The sequence below is a fragment of the Lynx rufus genome, unplaced genomic scaffold (assembly GCF_022079265.1).
Source record: "Lynx rufus isolate CCGP_SWC_20201006 ecotype Redwood Valley unplaced genomic scaffold, mLynRuf1.p SCAF_2, whole genome shotgun sequence".
NCBI classification, from domain to species: domain Eukaryota; kingdom Metazoa; phylum Chordata; class Mammalia; order Carnivora; family Felidae; genus Lynx; species Lynx rufus.
In genome coordinates, this window is record NW_025814834.1 from 196,643,888 (window position 1) to 196,661,351 (window position 17,464).

Here is a 17,464-nt window from a genome sequence, read left to right on the forward strand (position 1 = left end):
CACACAGTGCCTGCTTTGTATCACACAGCGCCTGCTTCATATCACACGAGCCACCAAACACCCAGCTTTGCAAAGATACAATGTCACCTCATGGAATGTAGCTTCATGTTGAAGCTGTGAACTGCTTTGAGCTAATACTTTGTGTGTCCAACAGATATTGAGTGTCACAGATTCCTTTGAAAACTTAAAATAGGAGTGTCTGGGTGGTGTAGTCGGTTAAGGGTCTGACTCTTGATCTAGGCTCACGTCATGATCTCGGCTCACATCATGATCTCACGGCTTGTGAGTTTAAGCCCTGCTTTGGGCTTTGCACTGATGGTGCAGAGCCTGCTTGGGATTCTGTCTCTCCTTCTCTCTGCCCTTCCTCCCGCTGGTGCTCCCCACCCCCTCTGCTCTCTCTCACAAAATAAATGATTAAACTTAAAAAAATTTTAAAATATTACACATTACTCTTATAAATTCCCTGCAGCCTCCTAGGGTACCGTGGCACATGGTTTGAGAACCATGGTGCTTCTTTGTAGGCAGCATTTCCCAAAATTATTGTTTTCTCAGGCAAATTTACTAACATAACACTGGGTAGTATTCTGTGGAACGTGTTTTGGGAACTGTTGGGATACAGCATGAAGAGAAAATATCCAAGACTCCTTCCTGCAGAATCAGAAGCTGCAGTTCTATGGGAAATACTTCTGGGTGTTGACAGAGTTGAGTGTGCTTAGCATTTGCATTCTGAGCATACAGTGCTGCTTCCTTATTTTTAGCTGTCAGCAGGTGGGCCTGCTATGACTCCAGACTTTGCTTCTAAAACCAGCATGCATCCTAGACAGTGTATATGGAGATTTGGACACCTAGCATTGCTCCCACCCAGCCATACTTCGGACAGGTTTACTGGTCTCCCCAAAATGTATGTACATGTGCAGCTGAAGGCAGCGCTTTGCAAAGCCAGTGGATGTTTTCTGATAGACTGAAATATTTTAGAGAAATCTTTTGGACTTAAGCTGGGGTTTTTCAGCAGATATCTGGCTAATGCCAGGTCATCCTAGTAATGGGGGTTTATGACAAGGACTCCCAGATCTTGGGGCAGCACAAGAACCATCTCTACAGATTTTCGGCTACTGTGGGTTTTAGGGTTTCTGAGACCAGGAGTGTGAGTGGTTTCATGACCAATGTGGCAATAGCATGAGCTCTGTGACCTGCCTTCTTCTGGGCATTTCATTTCCCAGAGAGTGTTCCACAGCACCCCAGCCCATTGGTTGCTCCAAGGAAAAGAAGGATTTATGACATAGACACTCAAAAGCATGGAAAACATATTTTGTTGCAAGTTTTCCAGTTTTAGAAGCTCTTGATGCAATGCAAATGGGACTTACCAAAGAGAACATGTGTCTGTAGGGGTGTATGTGTGTGTCTGTGTATTGTGTGTGATTATGACTAATGTCCATCAATTACCTGCAAATTACTAGACAGTGCCTGTAATGATAGTTCTGTTTTTAGCTTAATGGTTTATGTATCTAACTAGTGGCTGCTGTCTGGAGTAGGGCTGCTGGCAAATCAAAACACTATTTGCCAAGCCTGTCAGTGTGACAAATGTTGCTTGCATTTACTCTTTTATTCCCAAGGTCAATTGACATGTCTTTTTTTTTTTTTTTATCACTGCTTGATGTGCTAAGAGCCTTAAATGAGAGCCATCCAATAAAGGCCCAATTTGCTATATTACTGCTTATTCCTGGATAATTCTCTATTAGTTGGGCTCTTTAAGATTTCAGGGAAGAGACACGCATGGATCACCCTCAGAAACAGGGGTTTATTGCAAGGATCCCCAGATCTTGGGACAGCACAGGGCCATCACTTCAGCCTTTTTGGTCAGCCCTTTAGGGCCTCTGAGACAAGGAACACCAGCAGCCTGCTGGCCATTGTAGCAACAGCACGAACTTTATGACCTGCCTTCTCTGGACATATAATTTCCCAGAGGGTGTCCCACAGAACCCCAGCCCATGTGCTGCTCTGAGAATGAAAAGGTCTCTCATCAAATGGGTTGGGAACTGTTGGCATCATCTATTCCTGCCTTGGAAGTTTGCTGTTCACTTATTCAGTTCTCTGAAGAGCACTTTATTTTTGTTTATTTTCTGAAAACTCCTCGCTTAACTCTGTTTACCCAGCATGTCCAATTCTGCTTCACTGACAAACACCCTAGAATATCCTCTGAAGAATAATCTTGTATTCGTGCTTTCCAGAAGAATCTGGTTGTGTCCATTTGTCGCCCTCTGTGCTGGGGGTCCCTGCGACCACCCTCAGCTTCCACGATTTGCTGGGAGGACTCACGGGATTCAGCCTATAGCTGCATTCATGGCTTTGATCTGGCACAGTGAAGGACACAGAGCAGAATGGCCACGGAAAACCGTGCACGGGATGAAGTCTGGGGGAAACCAGGCACAGGCTTCCAGGAGTCCTTTCCCAGTGGAGTCGCACAGAACATGCGTAATCACCCCAACAAGGGACTGTGACAACATGTGTGAAATGCTGCCACCAGGGAAGCTCAGTGGAGACTGAGTGCCCGGACTTTTTATTGGGCGCAGATAACATGGGGACTGTCCGCCTGGCATGAACCAAAGTTCCACACTCTCAGGTGTTTAGTGTGAACCAGAATGTGCATACAAAAAACAGTTTAGGCCACTCTTACCAGTTCTGGGAATGGTGGGGGCCCTCCTGAAATCCACATTGAATACCAGTCAAGGGCCAGCCTTGTAAGCTGGCCTTCAAATGACAATAGTCAGACCTTTTCTGTCCACTCTCTGATGGCTGAATATTCATTCATTCTATATTTGCCTTCATCAGCTTGGCTGCTATAAAAAATGTTCCATAGACTGGGTGTCTTGTAAACAACAGAGATTTAATTCTCATCGTTCTGGAGACTAACAGTGCAAGATGAGGGTGCCAGCCTGGTGAGGATGTGGTCAGAGCATGTCCACAGTCCAGGCCGCAGACTTCTAACTCTCCCAGTATCCCATGCGAGAGGGCTCCACCCTCACAACCTCATTTAGTCCTAATTGCCTCCCAAAGGCCCCACCTCCTAATTATCACATACGGGGGGTGTTGAGTTTCAGCATATGAATTTGGGGTGGGAGACACATTCAGTTGGCAACACTAATGCATCTAGTATGTGCTGTGTACTAGTTAGTGATACAGAGAAAAAGGTAAACCTCATCCTTGACTTCAACAGACCTCTCATTCAGAAGGAAAGACAGACACATCCCAAGTAATTCAATAAGAAAATCAAGTCATTACATATGGAGTGAATATTGCAAAGGAAAAAGTAATATGCCCTCTGAGAACATTTATCAGGGATCCCTGAGGAAGTAGCCTGGGAAGCTAGTGGGAGATGGGTAGGTGAGATGGTGGCAACCTGGGTGGCTAAGGGGTGGGGAGCAGTGTGTGCAGCCCTAGGGGCAGCAGATGCAAAGGCCATGGGGTAGAAAGAAACACGGCACATTCAAGAAAAGCGTATAGGCCAGCGTGGTTGGAGGGGAGAGAGACGTGAGCTGAGGCAGAGAGAAAAGCGGGCCAAATAATAAAAGGACACAAAGCCTTGAGCCGCATCACCCAAGGGGTCAACCTGTCTGTCTCATCCCCAGTTTATGCCCTGGGAGCCCACAGATCTCTGCTTTCACTTGAGGCCTGGAGCACCAGTCACAGCAGTGTTTATTCAGGGTTCTGCCCCTATCCTCAGAAGGCTGCCTGTGCCCCCCTTTCTCTGGATAACCCAGAGTAAACCAACTATCTTGTCATTCGCAATTGTCTCCTGATCTGCTGGCCTCACCACATCTAAATTATAGTAAAATCTACATTTTAAAACACTGTGGCAACGAACAACCCTCAAATCTCAATGGTTTATCTCACCAAAGTTTATTTCTTGCTCATACTACATATTCACAAACAGCTTGCAGGGGCTTTCTCCTGGGTGGCATCACCCAGAGACCCTGGCCGGCAGGGACTCAGGATCCCCACAGCTGGTGGGGCAGGGGGATTGGGCAAGAGGTGCACAGGCTCCTCAGAGCTCCCTCCTGGAAAGAGTACACTTGGCTGCTACCCACATATCCTGGGCAAAGCCAGTGCCCAGCCAGGCCTGCCCTCAGCAGCGATGGGGAGATGCCATTCCACTGTGTGTCTGGGAAGACACCAAACCAGGGATATGGTGCCTTCCACAGGGACCCAGGAGAATGCAAATAGATTGACTGGTCTGGAGGTCAAGGACACATCTCTCAGAAACACTTAAATGTTGAGACACATGTGCCGAAATTTGAACAAGGAGACATTTTAGATGAGTAGGTGGAAGAGATGTCAGAAAGTGCTTTAAAAAGGAAATGGCATGTGCAAAGGCCCTGAGGAGGGGTGGGTTGCTCATCGGAGGACCTGAAGCCAGGAAGAGCGTCCAGGAGAAAGGCAGGGAAGAACATTTCATCACTGCCAGTGTTTGGAGTGTAGACTCATGGGGATAATGTGTCAAGTCCGTTTTATTATCAGCTTCAGATTCTCCAGGGGAACTGCATCCCTTATTGCCTGCACTCTGGGCTGACCACCGGCCCCGCCCTTGACCAAAGAAGACTGGAGGGGCGGAGCCAAGTGGGATATAGGGCAGAGCACCTGGACAGGCTTTGTGGAAGTCCCGGTCCTAATCTTAAGAACCGTGGGAAGCCATTGGTGGATTCTGCACTGGGAGAGTGAAAGAGTGAAAACTGTGGGGTCTTGGACATCAGTTTCTAAGACCTTGGGTCATTCTGGGCGTGGAGGCAGAAGCAAAGAGAAGGCTCTTGAGGAAGTGGGGAAGACAGGGTTGATAAAGTGGAAGGTGAGTGTTAGCTCACATGGGTGGCCACACCACCTATTTGCAAAAGCTGTTCTCTGCACACTTGAGAGTCAGGGGGAGAGAGCCCAAAGCAGCAGGGGCACTTGCAATTTTTGCCTTCATTTTTTTTTTACCCCATTTCTCTGATAAGTCTATATTCCACTCTTTTTTTTTTAAGCTTATTTATTTTAAGAGAGAGAGAGAGAGAGAGAGAGAGAGAATGAGAGTAGGGAAAGGGCAGAGAAGAGAGAGACCATCCCTAGCAGGTTCCACACCATCAGCACAGAGCCTGATGCGGGGCTCAAACTCACAGACCGTGAGATCATGACCTGAGCCGCAATCAAGAGTCAGACACTTCACCAACGGAGCCACCCAGGCATGCCTGGGTTCCACTCTTGAAGGATGCCTCACACCTTTCATTATGGTCTCTACACTCATCAGATAAAAGATGGGAACGTTTGAAATCTTTATGTGCTTATTCCAGCATACGGCATACAGCGTGGTAACTCTCCGTGACTGTGAGGTCATCAGCTTGTCTCACATTTATTCAACGATAAAGAGTGGATGAGGGAAGAACGGGCAGTGGGGGAAGGGAGCGATGATTCAACTATCCAGAAGGGAGATTCAGGCTTTTTCACACCCCCTCCCGCATTAGCACTCTTGAGGAATCCTTCATGTTAGAATTTATCTACCAAGGCTGGGAAAGAAATAGCAGAATGGTAAATATCTGATTAGAGAAAATGCCTTGTAAGCCGCAATTCCATATATTGCAAGCAATAAAAGTGTAATTGTTTGTTGACAGTGTATATTAGCTATGCACAGCTTGTGTCAATATAGTACCAAGACACTAGGGTCTAGGAATCTTTACTGGCAGCTCAGAAATATCATGGAACGAACTAGGGAATAAAATCAACAAGGTCCACCCGGTGGGGTGAATGCCATTCCCAGAGATCACTTCACGGGAGAGGCCTTGGAGAGGTGTGAGAGTCCTACATGCAGCTGTCTGTTGTTGAAGGAGGAGTGTCCCTAGACTGTCTGGGAAGGGCACCCAAGGGCATGATTGTGCAGGACATGGGTGACAGGCAGCTGCTGTGAATTGGGCCCATTTGGAGGTGGAGACACCCAGGGCTGGTTGGGATGGGGCTTGGAGATCAGACCCAGATAGAGGTCTGGCCTCACTGGGGGACAGTTTGGTATTTTAATGCCAGGGTCCACTGAAGGCAGCAATCTGTCATCAACAGACATGAATATCTGGGTGTGGGGGAAGGGTATCTGCCACATGGGCATGTTGGAAGGAAGCCAGGAGAGGTGAATGATGGCTTTGGGGCTGTAGTATGGTTCTGGTGGTCAGTCCTTTTCCAGCAATGACCCAGCCAGTGCTGAGTGTGTGTGTGTGTGTGTGTGTGTGTGTGTGTGTGTGTGTGTGTGTAGTGGGGGAAGGGTGGGGTACAATGTAGGAGAAAGAATACACAGGAGGCAGTGGAAGAGAGGGGGTCTGGCAAAGACCAAGCAGGGGCTCAAGGCTCAGTCTAGGGGGACTGAGTTTAGGTCAGAGCTCATGGAGGTCTCAGGTGCTGTCCGGTAGAAACGTAGTGTGAGCCATAAATATAATTTTTAAAAGCTTTAAATTTTGAATTCATTGTAGATTGACAGGAAGTTGAAAGGATAGTACAGGGGTTCCATGTACCCTTCCCAGTTTCCCCCCACGGGGACATCTAACGTAACTACGGTAAAATATCAAAGCCAGGAGGCTGATGTTACAGTGTCATTTAAGCACCTGTATGCATTCATGTCACCAGCTCTGCAATCAGGGTGTAGACCTGTTCCATCGCTGCAAAGATCTCCCTCGTGCTGCTCCTTTATAGTCACCCCACCTCTCTTCCTCTCCCCATCCCTTACCCTTGGCAGCCACAAATCTGTTTGCCATCTCCTTAATGTCATTCCAAGAACCTGATGCAAATGAAATCATCTGGTATGTCATCTTCTGAGATGCACTCCTTTTTTTTTTTCCACTTCTCGTGATGCCCTTGAGATCCATCCAAGTTGTTGCATGTATCAACAGTCCATTCCTTTTTTTTTGCTGAGTAGTATTCCATGGTGTGGAGGTCCTACAGTAAAGGGACTGGTGTTGGTCATTCACCTACTGAGGGATATTTTGGTCGTTTCCAGTTTTTGATTATTACAAAAAAAGAAATGCTATGAACAAGTGTGGACGGCTTTTGGTGAGGACACCTGTTTTCACTTCTCTGGGATAAATGCCCAGGCGTGTGATTGCTAAATTGTATGATTAGGGTATGTGTAGACTTTTTTTTTTTTTTTAAGAAATGGCTTGTTTCCAGAGTGTCTGCCATTTTACATCCTACCAGTAAAGTCTGAGAGGTCTAGTTGCTCTGCATCATTGTCAGCATTTGGTGTTGTCGCGATGTTTATTTTATCTGTGCTAATGGTATGTGGTCGCATTTCACCATGGTCTCACTTTGCAGTTCCCGAATGGCCAGCGATGTCGAACATTTCTCATATGCTTGTTTGCCATTATTTTTAAAATGTTTGTTTGTTTGTTCATTTATTTATTTATATGAGAGAGAGAGAGAACATGAACGAGGGAAGGGCAGAGATAGAGAGGGAGACAGAGAATCCCAAGCAGGCTCTGCACTGTCAGTGCAGAGCCCCAAGCAAGGCTTGAACATGAGCCTTGGATCGAACATGGATCGATCCTTCGAACAAGGATCGAACGTGATCACAAGATCATGATTTGAACCAAAATTAAGAGTGGGACACTTACCTGACTGAGACACCTACGTGCCCCTTGCTTGTCATTCTTATATCTGCTTTAGTAAGCTGTCTCTTTGTGTCTTTTGCTGCTTTTTCAACTGGCTTGTTAGATCTTTGACTCACTGTCAGTCCTCGGGGAAAAGCATTCAGTCTTTGGCCATTAGGTGTGAGATTAGCTGTAGGATTTTTGTAGATGTTCTTTATCAAGTTCAGGAAATTTCCCTCTATCCTTAGTTTTCTGAAAGTTTGTGTTTTCCATCAGGAATGAGTGTTGAATTTTGTCAAGTGGTTTTTCTACATCAGCTTATATGGTCATGTGATTTTTTCGATTTTTGGCCTGTTAACATGGTGAATTACAATGATTGATTTTCAAATATATTTAAAATTTTTTTAACATTTATTTGTCTTTGAGAGACAGAGGGAAACAGAGCATGAGTGGGGGAGGGGCAGAGAGAAGTGGGGCACAGAATCTGAAGCAGGCTCCAGGCTCTGAGCTGTCAGCACAGAACCCGATGCCGGGCTCAAACTCATGGACTGCAAGATCATGACCTGAGCCAAAGTTGGACACCCAACCAACTGAGCCATCCAGGCACCCACAAATATATTTTTAAATGTTTATTTATTTTGAGAGAGGGAGAGATAGAAAGAGAGAGAGAGCAGGGAAAGGGCAGAGAGAGAGAGAGAGAGAGAGAGAGAGAGAGAGAGAGAGAATCCCAAGCAGTTTCCTCTCTGTCTGTGCAGAGCCCTACATGGGGCTCGATCTCATGACCCTGGGATCATGACCTGAGCTGAAATCAAGGTTGGATGCTTAACCTACTAAGCCAGCCAGGTGGCCCTGATTTTCAAATATTAAACTAGCCTTACATCCTTGGAATAAACTCCACTTGGTTATGGTATATAATTATTTTTATATATTGCTGAATTTGTTTGCTAATAATTTTTAAGGATTTTTGTGATTATATTCATGTGGGATATTGGTCTTTAGTTTCTTGATTTGTACTCTCTTGGTTTTGGTATCAGGGTGATACTGATCTTATAAAATGAGTTTGGAAGTGTTCCTTCTTTTCTCTATTTTTTGGAAGAGATTGTGTAGAATTGGTGTTAATTCTTCTTTATATGCTTGGTAGAATTCTCTAGTGAAACCATCTGGGCTGGTGTGTATCTTTTTTGGGGATTTTTTAAATTACTAGTTCAATTTCCTTAATAGTGATAAGGCTTTTCAAATGATCTATTTCATACTGGGAAACTTACAGTCCTTGGCGCTTTTCAAAGAACTGGTCCATTTCATCGAATTTGTCAAATGTGTGTGTATGATTTGCAGTATTTCCTTATCATCCTTTTGATAGCCACAGGATCTGTTTTCTGTAACCTTTGCCAATTATGGATATTCGTCAATCTGAAAGGTGAAAAATGAGTCTTGTGGATTTAGTTTCCATATTGTTTTTCATTTGTTTTGTGTGTGTGTGTGTGTGTGTGTGTGAGAGAGAGAGAGAGAGAGAGAGAGAGAGAGAGAGAGACTGAGTGGAGGAGAGGCTGAGGGAGAGGGAGAGAGAGAATTTTAAGCAGTCTCCATGCCCAGCACAGAGCCCTATGAGGGGTTCAATCTCAAAATGGCGAGATCATGACCTGAGCTGAAATCAAGAGTCAGAGGTCCAACCAACTGAGCCACCCAGGTGCCCCTGGCTTCCATATTTTTAGTATTAAGTATGTGGATCATTTTTCTGTTTTTGTTTATTTAATCCTTTGTCATTTTCCTTTATACTTGTTCATCTTTTTCAGGTTGATTTGTAAGTGTTGTTTATAGATTATGAATTCTTTCCAGTTTGTATTTTTCTCTTTATTTTTGTATTTTATTTTATTTATTTAGTTTATTTTGCTTTGCTACATGTTTTTAATTTTCACATAATTAAATCAACCGATATTTTTCCTTAATGCTTCTGGGGCTTCATGCTGTGTCCGTCAGCAATAGATTGCAAGAGGTAGAACCCAAATCAAACTAGCTTGAGAACAACAAAAAAAAAAGGAAGGATGGATGGATGGATAGAAGGAAGGAAGCGAGCAAATAGAGGATGAATGTTGGCTCGTGTAACCAGGTACTGCAGAGGTAGATGTCTCTGCATGGCGAGATCAAGGATCTCAACAATGTACCATCAGGGTTCTGTCTCTCTTCTTTTACTTTCAGCTTTGTCTGTATCTGTGTGGGATATCATTTTGTAAAGCAGCTAGGCTCTGGGTAATGTTAAAAAGATGGCTGAGAGTCCCAAGCTTACATTCTAATGGTTTACAATCCAAAACTAAAAGACTCGGAATCTGTATATCCTACCCCACAGAAGGACTCAGAATGACCCTGCTTGGGTTTTGTTTCCTCCTTCTTCTCCATGCCTTGAACCAGTCTGTGAAGATGAGGGCTATGCCATGATTGGTCATTTGCCCGGTTCTGTGGCTAGTGAGTGCATAGGGTACCCCATGTAGTGACAGCTCCCTAGAAGAATGATGGTAGAAGGTAGGACCCAAATGAATCCTCTAAACATGTCACTCTTAGAAAGACCTTCCCCAGCATAAGATGATAAAAAAAATAGGTTGTTTTTTTCTAATATGTATGGTTTCACTATTTTACATATAAATTTCTTTTTTTAATGTTTATTGTTCTGAAAGAGAGAGAGGGAGACAGAGAGTGAGTAGGGGAGGGGCAGAGAGAGAGAGGCAGATACAGAATTCGAAGCAGGCTCCAGGCTCCGAACTGTCAGCACAGAGCCCAATGCAGGGCTTGAATCATGGACCACAAGATCATGACCTGAGCTAAAGTTGGATGCTGGACCGACCTGGACACCTAGGTGCCCCTACATATAAATTTCTGACCCATGTTGGAAAGTCAGGGAAATGGAGACAGAAAGTCAGGGACAGGGAGAGGAGAGAATATGGGGTAATGTAGGCATCTTTTGCTGGGAGCTCTTATACTGGAAGAGAACATGATCTTGAAACTTATTTGGTCGTCATAGTTCGATCACTTTCCTTCTCTGTTCCTTGAGTTTATTTTGAATTAATAGGAATCCTATAAGATTAGGAAGGTGGGAAGGGCAAGGGCTTCATCTAGCAAAAGGCTTTTCATGGTGGGCATTAACATATACCTGATTCAACTTGTCTGAACCCAGTGCTCATGATTCTAAGGGACATGTCGGCATCCAGATATTATATGACAATGGGAGGTATAGAGCGGGATCCAGGAGCACCACAGGTATCCCAAACTATTTGAAAATCAAGGTAAAGGTAAACCTTGAATTCCTTCCCAGAGCCCTGTCAGGGGTGCAGGAAAGAAGGGTGAGCCTCAGATAGGAGATAAAGGACAGAGGCAGACAGGGGACTGGCCATCTCACTACGTCCTGTGTGTACTCAGGTCACCTGTGGGTTCCCAGCTGTGGACACCTTCTCTCCTAAAATATGTTTCCAAGTGTTCCCTGAAGGCTTCATTATTTTTTTTTTTTTAACATTAGAAGAATCTTTTACAAGTGATTCTTTGGTGCTGAAAACATATTATCTCAGGTTCAACAATTCCTTCCATTTCACCTCTGTTTCTTTTTCTTCACTGAACTCATGGAAAAAAAAATTTTTTAAGCATTTTAATTTTAAAAGCATGTATAGTACGGTCCCATTTGTATGAAATTATTTCATTGATGATGGTCCCATCTATTGATCCCTCCATCTATTTGTACATCAACTGTCAAGAATGGTTATTTCTAGATTGCGTTGGGTTTTTTACTTTTTGCTTTCATCCTTTAAAAATAATAAGCTCTTATTTCTATAAAAGCGGTAGACTTATTCCTTTTAAAGAATAAAGTCTGTGATGAGAAGCATCCACCTTCTGCTAATTGTAGTTGAGTATATTTTCCTCAGTATGCAATAAATGTTGTCTGTTGACAATTACTAGTTGTAACTTTGTGGTGAAGTCTACCCAGAGCCAGAAAGGGAAGGGACAGGAGAAGACACCCAAAGAGAAGAAAGGAGTAAGAGACCTAACTGAGACAGGTCCTCCAGGTTGCAGGATGGCCCGTGGCTTCCGGAAAGTGGCCTCCCACGTGTCTGTGTCAGGAGACTGCTGGTTGCCGTCACCTCTGCTCCATCACCTCTTTGTCTTTGGACTCCTCGCTTATGCCCAATGTTAGGCTTCTTTCATATCCCTCCCTGTGCCTAAATCAGCATTGTGCATCCAGCAAGCACTCAATAAATGCATAATGGACGCTCACTTCCCAAGGGGGTCATTCTCCCTAAATCGCGCCTCTTTGTCTTCCAGGCTCACAGGCTTTCAGCTGCCAGCCACCATCGTCAGTGTGGCCACCACCCTCTCTCTGCGCCTCATCAGTGACTACGCAGTCAGCGCTCAGGGCTTCCATGCCAGCTACGAAGGTAGGTGCCTCATGGCCCCCACCATGGGGACCTGATGCGTCAGGTCGGAATAGCCGTAGGCGGGGCCAGGCTGCTCTAAGCTGCGGGCAAGGGATGCTTCAGATTCAGAGCTCCCGCCTTCCACAAGGCTGCCTACTATCCAGTAACTCGGTTACCTAAATTGTCTGTGCCATGTTCCCAGGAAACTGAAAATTGAAATCAGAGCTCAGGTGTGGTAATTCATCTTGAGGGCCTGGTAGCATCTATTTCTCTGTCCCCTAAATGCATTTTGTTGTGTTTTTCTTTTTTTAATTCTGTTTTCTATTGGACTTAATTGTCCAAGTTGCCTCTGCTTGGTTTTAGAAGTAAGAGAGAGAGAAAACCTAAGGAAAAGAAATTAAAAAAATAAGTAGCAGGAAAAAAATTCTGCTCCATATAGGGACTGCAAAGAGTCAGTTTTATATCATTCAGAAAAGAACAATCAATTTTTCCTTAATAGCACAGATTAGGGTTTCTTGGTTTGAGTTATGCAAATAATTTCCACTTCTCTCGGCTTGTTTAAATATGGTGTTGGCATTCAAATTAACACTAATATCTTCAGATTATACAGTATTATTATTATTAAGTTTATTATATTAGTTCAGAAGGTGGAACTTCTAGATCTCTGTCATTTCCCTAGGAAATTTACATCTCATTAATAGGTAATTATGCTGCTCTTGGCTAAGACCACACTGCTATTTTGTGTTGAGATCATTAATAGGCATATTTTAAGACTGCTAATGATAATTAATAGCAGTAATGACATAACACCCTAGTAAAGCATGCCAGTTATTCAAAAACTTTCTTTCCCTTACCTCCAAGAACTTAAAGAATAGGTGATGCTTTCTTGAATGAAGCCATAGCAATATGGAAATAGATATCACCTTTGTCCTGGCTAGAAATACACCGTGGAAAAAGGGCAAGTCCTACCTCCTTGGCAAAGCCCACCCCTGGTAGTAGGGGTGTGAGGGACAGAGTCTGATGCTTCAACCTCAGCATTTGAGGACTCCTGAGAAAGGTCTCAATTAGTCTTAACCAAAGGTTCCTGAGAGGCTCTGTAGAAAGTTCTGCATGCCTTTAACTGAGGGCTTCTGACATAATCCCAGATCACTTTAACTGAGGGCTCCTGTCACAACCACAGTCTCCTTTAGCTGAGGGCTCCTGACAAAGACTTAAGTATCTCTAAAGGACTCTTGAGATAATCCAGTTTCTTTAGAAAAACAAAACAAAAAAAAAAAGCAAAAACAAAAAACAACGATCAGTTTCTCCCAATATCAAGCCTGTAATCTTGGTCATTCTAGCTACATCTTCGCCCTGAATCTTTGTCCCTGAACCCAAAGGAATTCTCTCAAAGTCTGAGTTACAGCCTCTTTAGAAGAGGCCTCTTCAGAAACTCCTTACAGTATCTCTGGTCATGAGTTCCTTCTATGACATACTAGCCTTGGGGAGACTGGCTGTGTTTGGGGACGGTGGTGGAATGAGTCAATGACACCAGAGTTGATGCCTGCAGAGATGCTGGGAAGGACTGACCCAGGGGGACCTGGCTGGGCCCTCACGATGTCCTCACTCAGCAGTCATTGTAGATATTTAGCTGAGGCCTGGATTTTTGTAAGGCTTTAGGGAAAAAGTGTCCTATTGATTCCTAACCACATTGTCCCCTCTGCGGAACAATGCCAAGCACTTTTCCACCACATAGAGCAGATCTGAGGTTATATTCGCTGAGGCCTTTTAAATCAGAAGTTGTACGTAGCCTGGACATGGAGGGTCTACCCTTGAAATTAGGGCCAAAATTCTGAATGTAATGGATATGTGTATTTTTTTAAGAAAAGGTCTAGAACAGAGATCAACAAACTATGGTCCCCTGGCTAAATCCAGCCCATGGCTTGTTTTTGTAAATAAAGTTTTATTAGAATGCAGCTAAGCCCATTTGTTGATGTACTATATATGACTCCTGGCAGGTACTACAACTTAAGAGTCAAGCTACTGCTGCAGAGATCATGTGGCCTACAAAATCTAAAATATTTAGTCCCTGGCCCTTTACAGAAAACGTTTGTTGACCCTCGGTCTGGGGCTGCGCTATCCAGCGTAGTAGCCATTTGCCACAGGGGAATATTTACATTTAAATTAGTCAAACTTAAATAAAATTTACAGTTCATTTTCTCACTCACACTAGCTTCATATCAAGTGTTCAATAGCCACACGGTGGCCACCACAGTGGACAACACAGGTAGAGAACATTTCTGTCATTGCCGGAAATTCTACCAGAAGGAGCTGAACTAAAGCTTCCATCACATTCACCAAGAGTCTGTGATTCAAAAGAGGCCATACAATAGTGAAAAAGAGTAGAGGCTGGTGGGTCCCTCCTTCTACCTGCCTGGCACAGAGGAGGCAGTGCAGACATGAGAATGCTGCAGGACCAGTGGGCCAGAGGAAGGGCCTGCCCTAGCTCAGCCACATAACAGTGACATTGGTGGTAAGAAGACAAAACCTTGCAGGCGAGGCCCAGGCAAACCCTGAACCAGTGCAAACAGGTGGCTGTGGCTGAGTGAGCCCCCATGCGGTCACCCATGCAGGGTTTCTGCTGACTCCAGTCTGTGTGGCTGCTGTCTTTGTGCTGCCTGGCAGAGTGGCTCATAGATGCGTGTGCTAACAAGGGAGCCACCCACAGAGAGGCCAAGGCTGGGGCTCTCACCAAACCTCACTGATCTGGCCTAGGGACTGGACCATGGGGGTGCATTTGGAAGAGTGTGAACTGCACCGATTTGTGGAACACCTAAAGTTGGGGTGGGGGGGGCAAAAAGTGGAGAGGGGGGTAGGAGCCAGTAGGGGCAGCCTCTGCTGGAATAAACCACGTGCTGCATGCATTCACCACGGTGGCCTGGGCCTGTCTGTCACCGGGTTTATCAACAAGATACCAGATAATCCCACATTTGGGGGTTGACTGATAAACACTAGCTTCTTAGGCCTATAACTGACTCACTGACCTTGGGCAGAATTTTTGGAACTCCCCGGGCCTCACTGGAGGGGGCTGGGGAGATCCAGTAGTCAGAAAGACTGTGAAGATCTGGCTCTCTGGGAGAGAGGTCAGCCCCTCCCTCCATCACGGAGTCTGCCTCAGTCATTTGTGCCAGACAGTCGTAGACAGACAGACAGACAGACAGGCTCCAGCAGAGGAGGCCCCCCTACCAGCCCGGACTGCCCCCAGCCAGGACCGCCCCCTTACATTCTCTAGTCAGGACAGTGCTGCATCCGTTTAAAAGAAAACATCAAACATCGGGGCCCTGCTCTCGGCAGCTCCCTTTGGCTGATGTCCCCGAAAGTCTGCTATCAAAGCGAGTTTGCCTCCTCCACCGCATCGGGAGAGTGAAACATACAGATAAGGAATCGAACCGCTGTGGGGGTCTTTGGAGAAAGGTGAAGTCAGGTGAAGAGTGTCAGCCCACAGCAGCTGCCGCTTCAAGGGAAAGATCAAAAAGGCCAATCGTCTAACCCCTGGGATGACAGGAGATGCTTGATTTGTAATCCCCGGGGACGAGAGTGTGGGCTGTGGCCACGGACCAGAGGGAAGGGGATCAACTTGTATTGAGTGCTGAGTGTATGCCAGGCACTTTACATACATTATCTCACTTAATCCCCACCGTGGCCCTGCGGACCGACATCGCTATCTCTATCTTACAGATGTATGAGCCGCGCACGACTTGAGAGTTTTGTGTTCAGCTTAAGGCTACCTGATGGCCAGAAGTTTTTACGTGGCTTCTCTGGCACTAAAGACTATACCCTTCTGTGCTGCACTCCCTGCCAAACTCCTGGAGTAGGGCAGAGATTGGTGACTCCATTTCATGGGCAGGTAAACTGGAGCTAAGTCAGAGGCAGGGAAGGACACGGGAAGCCTGCCTCAGCTCCAGTGCGCCTCCAGGCTGGTGTCAGGGTCTTCCCGGGGGAGGCAACAAGAGATATGTCCAGAGCCTCTAAGCTAGGACTGCCAGATAAACTACAGGATGCCCAGTTAATTTGAATTTTAAATTATTCAGATTTAAAAACTTGAATATTTTAAAGTGTAAGTATATCCCAAATATTCCATGGGATATACTTATACTAAAAACTTACCCATTGTTCATCTGAAAGGCACATTTAACAGAGTGTCCTGTATATTAATTTGCTGGTTCTAGTAACCCTTGCTCGGCACAGAGTCCCCAGGAGTCCTCACCCCATTCACTTCCCCCTCCTCCTGATCCAGATCTGCCCCCACCCCATCCTGCTCTGCCCATCCGCTGCAAAGGGTCCAGCCTCACCTCTGCCATTCCAGTGAGTGTACATTTAAACAGCTCTCTGCACATGCACATGGGCACCTGCACATAAAGGCAGATCCATACATATTGGGAATTATGCTATGTGCTCAGTTCTGTAATCTGGTTAACGAGGACAGAGTTTTTCTATGTTAATAAAAGTAGCCCTGCTTTGTTTGTCCTTCTTAATGAGTATCAGCGAGGGAGCCATTGTGGTTTGCATGTATCACAATTATTTAACCAGTAGCCTTCTGTGGACACTTAGGTGAAGAACATTCTTGTACATACAACTTAAACCCTCATCTAATTATCTTCTTAGAATAAATTCTTGGAAGTGCAATTGCTGGGTCAAAGAGTGGGTAGATTTTACATTTTAATACATAATTTCAGTGTTCTTAGAGAGGTTATACTGATATACACCTCCACCAACAGCACACATGGGTCTATCCCTCTGCCCCCTATGTTGCACATTGGTGAGTTTTAAGTCAGTTTCATTGGTTAAAATGGGTGAAAAATGAAATCTCATTTGTTGTTATAATTTGCATCTCTTTGATGATAGGGAAGGTTGAGCCCCTGTCATCACTTACTGGCCTTTTGTAGAGCATTTTGTAAATTGCCTGTCCCGCCTCTGCCCATTTTTCTGTTGAGGCGCTAGTATTTTTTCTTATCTTTTTTGTAAGTGGTTTTTGCATATTAAAGATATTAAAGTTATGCGTTTCCTTTTGATGTGCAGGAGCTTTAGTTTTTATGCCACCGGTTTTAAATTAAAAAATTTTTACTTTTATGATCTACCTTTGGTGTCATGCTTAGAAAGACCTCTTCTATGCCACAATCAGATAAATATTCATACAAATGTTCATCTTATTCTTTTAGAGTTTTATTTTTACATTGCACTCTCAAATCCCGCTGGAATTCAGTTGTGTTTGTCTTAGTTTCTGCGACGGTTTCCGTCCCTGCCCCACCGGTGCTCTGCCTGTCTGTCCTTCATTCTCCCGCTTCGAGTATGTGGAAGCCATCACTTCTCAGTTTGCCCCCGGTGATTCTCTCCCTGATATTTCGGCCTTGTCTTCAGGTATTATTTCTCCCAGCCTAGCTGCCAGACTTCTCGCCTTCTCCACACACAACTCTCAAAGACTGTGTGGAGATGTTT

The 17,464-nt window shown here is 44.9% G+C and overlaps 1 protein-coding gene across 1 annotated transcript in view; it reads left to right on the forward strand.

Moving 5' to 3' along the window:
- CSMD2 (CUB and Sushi multiple domains 2) overlaps positions 1–17,464 on the forward strand; it is a 600,117-nt gene that overhangs the window by 95,788 nt on the left and 486,865 nt on the right. The window contains exon 3 of the mRNA XM_047083843.1: positions 11,898–12,010. Coding sequence (XP_046939799.1) covers positions 11,898–12,010 — 113 coding nt within the window. The remainder of the gene's footprint in view (positions 1–11,897; positions 12,011–17,464) is intronic.